This window comes from Nipponia nippon, unplaced genomic scaffold (assembly GCF_047370975.1).
Source record: "Nipponia nippon isolate SJK-2023a ecotype South Korea unplaced genomic scaffold, ASM4737097v1 scaffold_4, whole genome shotgun sequence".
Lineage (NCBI taxonomy): Eukaryota > Metazoa > Chordata > Aves > Pelecaniformes > Threskiornithidae > Nipponia > Nipponia nippon.
In genome coordinates this window covers 69,431,869-69,441,241 of record NW_028262358.1, presented here as the reverse complement: position 1 = coordinate 69,441,241, position 9,373 = coordinate 69,431,869, and the positions used below count along the sequence as shown (strand labels likewise).

Here is a 9,373-nt window from a genome sequence, read left to right as displayed (position 1 = left end):
GGAGGAGGGCGCGGGAGGGGGACGAGCATCCTCAAGGCCGAGGCTCCGTTTGTCTTTCCGGGCTCCGCGCCGGCGAGCGGGAGGCTCTTCGGCACCGCTACCGGCGAAGTCCCTGCGGATCGGCTTGCCTCCTCCTCGCTGCTTTTTTTGGTTTAGTGGTGTTTTTTTTTTCCTTTTTTTTTTCCCCCCCCACCTTCCCTCAAATCCGGGGAGACGCTTCTGAAGCGGGGCGAGCGCTGATCTTACGTAAATGGTGCTGCTCCGAGGAGGGCAGCCCCCCTGCCAGCCCCGGGCCGGGGGAGCGCCCCCGGGCGCCGCTCGCCCTGCCTAGCGGCAGCCCGGCCTCAGATCCGCACCGGCACCGGCACCGGCGGGGGCGGGCGGCGAGCGGCAGCCGGCAGCCCCGCAGCCCCGTCCCCGGCGGGCTTCGGCGCCTCCCCGGACCGGCTGCGGGGATGATGCGGCGCGTCGGACCCCGCGGCGGGGAGGGCGCTATGTCAGAGAGATAACGCGGCTCCGCCAGCAGCCCGGGGGCGGTCTCGGTGCCAGCCCCCCCCGGGACCTGGCTGCCTGGGAGCCGCTCGCTTCTCGGCGGCCGGACTGGCAGCGGCGGCGGGGCCCGGGAGCGGCGGGGCGAGGCCCGGCGGGGCGGGGGAGCGGCGGCCGGCCGTGCCGGGGCACCCCGCCTCCGGGGGGCAAACGCCCGGGAGGCTGAGGAGCGCAGGCAGCAGAGGCGGGGAGGAGGAGGAGGAGGGCAGCGCCATGACTCATTTGCAGGCAGGTCTCTCCCCGGAGACTCTGGAGAAAGCCCGGCTGGAGCTGAACGAGAACCCCGACACCTTGCACCAGGACATCCAGGAGGTGCGGGACATGGTCATCACCCGCCCGGACATCGGCTTCCTCCGCACCGACGATGCCTTCATCCTGCGGTTCCTGCGGGCCAGGAAGTTTCAGCACTTCGAGGCGTTTCGCCTCCTGGCCCAGTACTTCGAGTATCGCCAGCAGAACCTGGACATGTTCAAGAGCTTCAAGGCCACAGACCCGGGCATCAAGCAGGCGCTGAAGGATGGCTTCCCCGGCGGGCTGGCCAACCTGGACCACTACGGCAGGAAGATCCTCGTCCTTTTTGCTGCCAACTGGGACCAGAGCAGGTAAATGCGGAGCCAACCACCCGCCTTAACCCCTTCTTCCCCCGGGCAATGCGTGGGAAAAGCTGTGCCAGACCAGAGAGAGGATGGGTGGGCAGCGGGGACACACCCGGCTCTGCCCACAGGGGGCTGGGCAGCAGCCTGGAAGGCAGAGGGAGAAGAGAAAGAAGAAATGTATTTTGTGGTTTAGGCCCTTTTCAACCTTCTCATCCTTTAGGCTTGGAATTTCAGGAGGCAAGCAGGAGCTGCTCGGGTGCGCTTCTCAGCTCTCTGATGTGAGGTTTACACCCCTCTGCCTCCCCGCAGCCAAAGTGAGCTGGCGTGGTAGATGATGTGCTTAAACCCCCGACAAAGAAAGCTTGCGATCCCTGTGCTGGTCTTTCTGCTTCAGCACGCACAGAGCTGCTCAGGTGCCGTAGGAGAAAGTGGGAGACTCTGTGTGCAAAAGAGGAGTATCCATCATGGCTTTTGAGCTGAAAAGTTTGCCAGTGCGGGAAGGTGAGGCTCTGAATCCTTTCCTTCTGCTAAAGAAAGCTCTTCCTGAGCCACCTGGAAATGCCAGGATGGAAGTTACAGTAACCTCTTCTTTTCCCCACTCACGCTGCTCTAAGTGTGAATTCCCTTCATAATAAGATACAAGCCTACAGAGCTTTGGTAGCAAATTGAAGGAGGCTAGTGCAGTCCCCAGAACAATTTCTGATCCTTTTTGGGACTACTCAAGCCTGAAGATGACTTAGCAGGCTGACCCAAGGGCTGTCTCACATCAAGGCCCTGTCTTTTAGCAATCGGCTTGATGCTATGTGACACTGGTTATTCTAAATACCTCATTAGGTGCTATGCCTGGTTTCTCCTGGAGTCTAAAATTACAGTCACCAAAATACCTTGATTTCCCACACGTGTAAATGAATGAGTCCATTAAGAGTGAACTCTCTGAAGCCTACTCCTGTGAGTACTGCATGGCTTCCCTAGCCTCCCAACCAGTGACCCGTTTTAGTATCTGAAGTGCTTCCTACTGAGAAAACTTAAAAGTCTTCCTAGCTGCCTTCACGTGAACCCAAACTGTCTTTTGTGCAGTCAACACGGGCTCGGCACAGGCAGTGCCGAGTGCTCAGTACAGATATCCCAAGCTCAGCTATTCTGAAACATGGGAAGGACACAAGCAGCTAGCAGTGTGGATAGGATGAAATTTGGGGGATCAGCATGCTTAAGCTTGCCCTTTAAGTGTTTGTGTAGCTGTCCTCTTGCAGGCTGTATCGATAGCCATGGCAAGGAGCGATCCTACAGCTCCCTGCAGCAGTCAGGGTTACAGCTAGGGAGAGGTCTCTGCCTGGAGGGCTGCTGGCCCACCATGGCTCTCCTCCTCTCCAGACAGGGTGGCCACATCCATGCTGCCTACGGGGAGAGTTTCCTGGCCCTTGCTAACCCATGAATCATGCCCAGAGACTGGGAGAAAGCTGTCTGGCACAAATATAAACTGCCCACGACCATGCTAACAACTAGAAAGTGTGGATGAACATACGCGGAGCTGAGGCCAGCATCCTTTCCCTGCTTTGGTTTTCTGGCAGGTGGAGCTAAAGAAGCTGAGTGAGGAAGCGGTGGTGATGAGGCTAAGGACTCTCTGAGTGGGCTTCGTTTCCCACCTAAGGACCTTCCTTATTTCCTACGTAAGGATCAGGTCAACTTTTTATTTTAAAAGCAACTCCACAAACTCTTAAAAATCCCCAAAGGAAGAAACAGCAAAGAAATGGATGCTTAGATCTTTTATTAAGTCATATGTCTACTATGAAGAAGTTCCCTTGTTACAGCTAATGTGGCCTACTGTCTACCATTATTTCTCATTAATGGAAAAAACCCCCAAAGCTTCATGTGACACTTTTCAGGTCATTAGTTCCTAGTGAAGAGAACACCAAGAATTCCAGTTCAGGGATAAAGTAACATTACAAAAATATTTGCCATGTGAAAAGAATAGTTTCATTTTCTGCTTCATTTTGGAGGTGCTGATATTTAAACTACATCAGATCAGCTGACACAACAGTAAATTTATCGTGATCTTTTTCATGAAGTCCTATTGGTACAATTACTATTGTTATTTATGATATGAGGGAAGTGACTGGGGTACACAGGGGTACCTAATGGCCATGTTTGCAGTTGGGTCCCCATTGCTCTTCAGCACTGCCCGCCCACCGTACGCCTCTCCTCCAGGGCGAGGGATTTGTTTTCAGATAGACCACTCAGACAAAGGGGAGAGAGCTGAAGCCCAGCTGCAGGGAGCGGCTTGCTCCAAGGCACGTGACAAGTCAGTGACAGATCTGGGAATGGAGCTAGGTCACTTTCTTTTCTAATTAATTTAGTGTCTTCCGTTATCTGATGTTCAGCAACTGAACCTGGGGAGCATTGTGCACGGAACTTACACTGGAGCTGCTACGCAATATGTCTCAAGCTTATGCCTTGACTGCCTTGATATCTTACAGTACGTAAACCAGCGCTCCTCTTACAGCAACACTGGGAGGATTGCTTTCTGAAGTCTGTCGTGTTAGGACCTCTTCGTATGCTTCATAAACTAAGTTAATAGAGCACAGCAAGCCTCCAAATTTATCATGTGTGTACAACTTATTATGGCCAGCATGTAACAATTAGAAATAAAAAGTTCCAATTTGTTATTTAAATGAATAGCAGACATACTATAGATGATTTATGTAGCACCAGCAGCCTAGGATTTACATAGTTCCAATCAGAAAGAAAAGCGTGGGAGGAAAAAAATCCTATGGTAAAACAAGGCTGTGTACTAGTTGTTAAATCATTAAATTAAAGCAGGGCCTGAAAACTCTGCCAGATGTCCTGCCATCTGAACAACTAAATCAGACATGTATTTAAAACAAACAAACAAAGGCAAGGTGAAGAATAATGCATTGAGTCACCCAGCAGCTTTTCAATGGGACCCTGCCTAACTCTCCATCCTGTCTCTACTATGGGGAAAGTGAAGACGGGTGGCATTCCTGCCAGGAGGCTGGATAGCGCTCGGGGAGGACTCAGACTTCCCTATTAGCTTCCAGATTGTTGATTCGTAACTACATTTGGCTTGTAGGTGTGTACGTGCATTTGAAGACTTCTTTTTCTTAATGTGTCCAGCTGGTGAAGTTTTTTTCAGTTAATGGTACAATTAACTTGAACTCTCAGCAGCAAGGAATCTGCTGTCATGCATCTTCTATATGTTTTGTGGCACCTGTACACAAATTCCCCAGGAAAATCAGTCCATTATGATGCTATTTATTTGAAATCTTTCCCTGCGTTAATTATCTCGGAACTTTTCATAGAAAGTGCAATAGAAAAGTGCAGTAATGCCTCGTTCCTGTCTGTGTCACAGTGACCCAGTCAGCTCACACCATCCTCAGTGAAAATGGAAATCCACGGCACTCCTTACCATTGGCTCTGCTGTTGCATCAGGTGATTTACAGCAGGGCAAAGACAGAGTCCACTGGTTTGCTTTCAAAACTATGCTTTCATGTGCAGAAGTGCTAGAAACTTTTCTTTTCCTCCCATTAAATGAAAATTTAAAATCTGTAGCTATTAGGAGGCTGGTCTGCTCCTCAGCTCACTGTTAACCACAGGCGAGTTGGCAGGGTATTTTTCAAGTGCTGATGGAGGCAGTGTGACAAAATAAATAGCAATGCTAACAATAATAACGCATTAACAATAACAAAATACCTGCTTAATAGAGTCAGTTTTTGTTTGGAAGTAATATCTTTCAAATAATAATTATTAACTAGTGCAAACACAGTCATTTTTTCTACAGTTTCTCCTGCTGACTGATGCTGTCTTACTGTTTCCTAACTTTCCCCCAGGTATCCCTATCTGCCCATTATCACTTGTATTTAGACTGTGAGTGTTTTGGCTAGGGATCTTTTTGATCAGTGCTAATGTAAAATTTAGCTCAGCTGAATCCTAAAATTTAGGTCCGTGGCTGCGACCGTTAGACACTGGGCTAACATAAGGAGTAATGAATGATATTAAATCTGAATCTAAAAGCTAATCTGGTAAAATATTTGAAGCAGTTTCCATTTTTCTATGCGTTTTTGTTACACTGGTGGTGCTTTTTGTTTTTAGAATACGGGCCCCCAGGGCATGCTGCCACTATATAGGCAGAATAGCTATAAGAGAAGTTTCGATCCCCCATCTTTTCAGCATTCAAATCTGTACCCAGACTGACAAACCAAGGAGATCTGAGGCATCATTTCTACGTACTCCTTTGTGTATCTTGAGGGCTCTTGTTTCACTGAAATTCTAAAAATACTAAGCCAGAGCAGTAGGTTAGAAATGGGGTGATGGCTCAGAGACTTGACCAGCTTTCTCTTTTAAACCACAGTGGCTCCGGAGCTCATTTGATAGAAACCTTGACTTGTCCAAGTGGTGATGAGCTTAAAATACAGATAGTGTGTTCCTTACATGTTTGGGACCTTCAGGAGACATGTGGCTTAAATTCAAGCAAAGACGACTTACCATTTATCTCTTCTAGTTAACAGTTTGCATCCTGAGAAGCAGATTCATGCCACTCAGTTTTAATGCTCAGAATAACTTGAAATTTCTTGATAGCAGGGGAGCGGGGGGTGGGGGGTGGGGGGGTGGAGATGACAAATAACAATAGAGATAGTAGGGCAACTCTGCCAAATCAGATTATCTGTTATTCAGTGCAAATGTGAATCAACTGGAACCAGAATCTGGTTAAACAGTTGATACAGTGGATGCCACCCATCATCAAGAACATAAAATACTGAAAAGAGCTGACACAGCTGGATTTGACATGAGATATCTGTACCCTGCATTCTTCCTGTCTCTTCTCTTTCTGTTGGTCTGGTGGAAATCACAGTGGCCTCTGGGAGTGAAGAGGATGCATAGACCACATAACCAAGAGGTAAAGGTGAAAGATCATAGTGAAGTACTACCAATACTACCAGATGATAGCAGTGTCTGCCAGACTGTTTTTCCCAGAAATCATTGGAAATACTTTGAATCTGTTCATATCCTGTAGAAAATTCTCAAAGAACTTGTCTTTTCTGTAAAGGGGAAATTGCTGCCACTGTTAAATTACAAGAGAGCAGGATGCTCAGTTAATTGTTCGAGCTGTTCTGTTCTTGACAAATCAAGACCTCAGTGAGGCATTACCCTAGAAAGCTCTGTCGCTGTCCTGGTAGAAATGGTAGCCATCCTGAAGCATTTGAAAGAATCGCTGTCAGTGTGGCTATTAACTTGTCAAGCCTTCCCAGGCTCATTGCTTTAAAGTCAACCTGAATGAAAAATTTCAAGAGGTAGCAGAGTATGTCTGCACACCAGTCCCCACCTCATTTGAAGTCAAGCTGGGACTCACATAGAAAAGGACCATTAAGAGTGCATTATATATGTGATAACATATTTCCAGCATTTGTTATTCACATTAACAACTGGGCTAAAAAAGTAGTCTGAGCTCGCCATTGAATTAAGCATGGTTCTATAAATAGAGGGCATTAAATACATGTAATTTAACTGTGAGTTCTCGATTATCCTAGCAATTAGTAATACCTTGCTAGCTACAAGATGTCCCATAAGAGTCTGTTTAAACAAGTGAATGCAACTGAATTTAGCCATAAATAAATAAGGATTTATTTCTGCACAGCCTAACTCCCCGCTGCTACAGCTGCTGCAGCAAATCAGGCCCAGCACACCCTATGTACCCGACAGCACTGGAGCACCCATTGTAAAACTGAGGCCAGGACAAGATGAGCGGCTCTCTGTCCCCTAAATACACACTGTTTCTTAACACAGATTGGTAAGAATAAAACAATACCATCTTCCCCTCAGACTGAACACTATAGTCTCTCGAAATTGAAGGCTAACATGTTGCTTTTTTCTTCTTTTTTTTTTCCTTTTCTTCAAAGTAGAAAGGCAGTCAAAACCACCTTGGACCAAATTTATTTCACACTCACTACCTTATCCAGTTTTTCTCACTTTTGAATGGTTATACTTCTGTATCTATATGGAAAGTAATTTCAGCATGAAATAAAAGTTTCAGCAACACAATGCAGAGTAATTTTTTCCACCTTCTTTTTATGTAGGATTTTCATTTCTGTAAAGTCCAGCCAAGGATGGAGCATATGTTATGGCAGAGCCTGTGCATCCTGCTGCTGACATGAACAGTAGTAGCAGTGAGGTGAAATGTTGGATAACATGGGTCTGGAGTGGATTAAAGATGAGTCTTTATGCAAATAACTCTGTGCTGTGTGAAAGCTTCAGTATAGTTTCTTTAATCATGTCTCATTTGCTTGGGCTGTTCAGCTGATACTTTCAGTACTCAGCTTGCCATTCGCAGCACCTAAGATTTCATCTGTCACACCAGGTTTACATTTCTGGCTTGCCTCACCATGCATCCAGAGTAAAAGCTGCTTTAAATATCCACTAATGGATTTCTTTTTCTTTTCTGGTTTTCTGTACTGTACTTAAGTAATGTATCAAAACCAAGAGAAGAGGTCCATTAAAGAATGAAGGATAGCTCCTATCTTCAACTAATTGCCCCTAAGGGTATTTGAGGTGGGAAGCTTGGTTGTTAGGGTCATGTCCCTGTATAATCCTGATGTGGCTTTTTAGATTTAAAGAGTACTTCAGATACTTTCCTCTGGCAGAAAGTGTTCTTGCTTGCTTTTAGCTAGACCTGTGTTCTTCAGGACTTGTTTTCACTGGGAGGACAACCTTTTGTCTTTTTCAGTAGGTAAACATACAATATCATCGTTGTTGTGGACTGTATTTCTTACACTAAGCAAACCTGCAACAGGGGTTACGGTGCGGGTGAATATGCCATAGATTTGTGGAAGCCCAGCACTGCGACCATTGGTTACTGTCTGTGGTGGCTGAAATCCTGGTCTCACTGATGCCTGACAGTTTTCCCATTGACTTGAATGAATTCAGGACATAATTAGGTGTATATGTGTTTACATATCTATGTCTATATACTTATCATTTAGGTATATATAAAAGCATTTTATGGCCAGTCTTACAGGCCTGATTGGCCTCATAAACAAAGAATCTTTATGTCTAATGCACCAGATTTCTAGCAGCCTTGTACCACCAGGGAGCCGTTAATCCAAGGCATGTGATATGTCTTCTTGAACTCCCTTGGGAGGGCATTAGAGATCTACATCAGGAACTTGGGACTCATCTGCTTGGACTGGATGTAGGGTGCTTGCAGCAGCCTTCTGCTTCGTGGAGCTCTTCTCCTGGAAAATGAGACCCTCTGAATGTGGCAGCATAAATTTCAAGTGGCGTTGAGGCTAATTTTAGGATTTGAGTATTTCTAATGTCTGTTTCTTGTATGAGCTCTGATAGATGGTCTTCCGCAGACTGAGGCATTAGCTGCTCTCCCAGTGTCTCACGTGATGTAATTTCCTTCCCTTTGCAGCCTTTTCCCTGGGAAGGCCTCTTACAGGGTGTATCTCCATCTAATTTCATGAAGCGATAAAAATACAGTATTTCTGAGACCTCTGCCAGCTCGCAGAGGTAACCGGTGGGCTCGAAGGTAGTTGGCCATGCTCTGAGCCGAGCCCCAACCCTGTGCACAACTCTGTAAGCCTCATTCCCTCAGGCTAAGCATGTGTTTTAATCCCGATGCTGGCATTTGTACAAAATGCAGATTGTACAGGGGATTTTTAGTTCCCATGCTGATTAGGTGCCCTCCTCTGTCCATGCACCAGTGTTGTATTGGATAGGTAGGCGGGTCTGCAGATACCCTAGGCAAATTAAGACTTTTTTAGTGCCAGTAAAACCATCTATAGTCTTCATGCTGCCAAACACTCCTTACATGTCCCATTTTACATGCGCAAGCTCATTTGGGAAAGAGCCGATGAATGATTTCATTTTTCCGCAGGTCACTCTTCGCACTGCGGCGCTGGGGGTGTGTGTTTGTTTTCGTATTCAGAGCCCTCAGCAGCGGCGGTGGCATTTTCCCCACACGTCCAGCAGTTGGGCTTGGAGGAGCTGCTCTGCCTGGGGAGAGGGGGAGCGTCAGCCGCGCCGTGCCCGAGGCATTGGCTCTGCCACGCCAGCCCCTGTGCCCCCAAGCAGGTTTGCTCAGGGCAGGCAGGGCGCTCCAGGTTTGCTTCACTGTGCCTGCTGCAAAAACGTTTTCCTTCAAAATAGGTTTTAACACATGTCCTTTTTTTCCCCCATAGACAAAATTCCACTTACAGAAATGGTCTTTTTTT

The 9,373-nt window shown here is 47.2% G+C and overlaps 1 protein-coding gene across 1 annotated transcript in view; it reads left to right on the top strand.

Moving 5' to 3' along the window:
- The first annotated feature begins 482 nt into the window (after nucleotides 1–482).
- CLVS2 (clavesin 2) overlaps nucleotides 483–9,373 on the top strand; it is a 50,738-nt gene continuing 41,847 nt past the window's right edge. Inside the window, exon 1 of the mRNA XM_009460781.2 lies at nucleotides 483–1,151. Coding sequence (XP_009459056.2) covers nucleotides 763–1,151 — 389 coding nt within the window. The 5' untranslated portion in view covers nucleotides 483–762. The remainder of the gene's footprint in view (nucleotides 1,152–9,373) is intronic.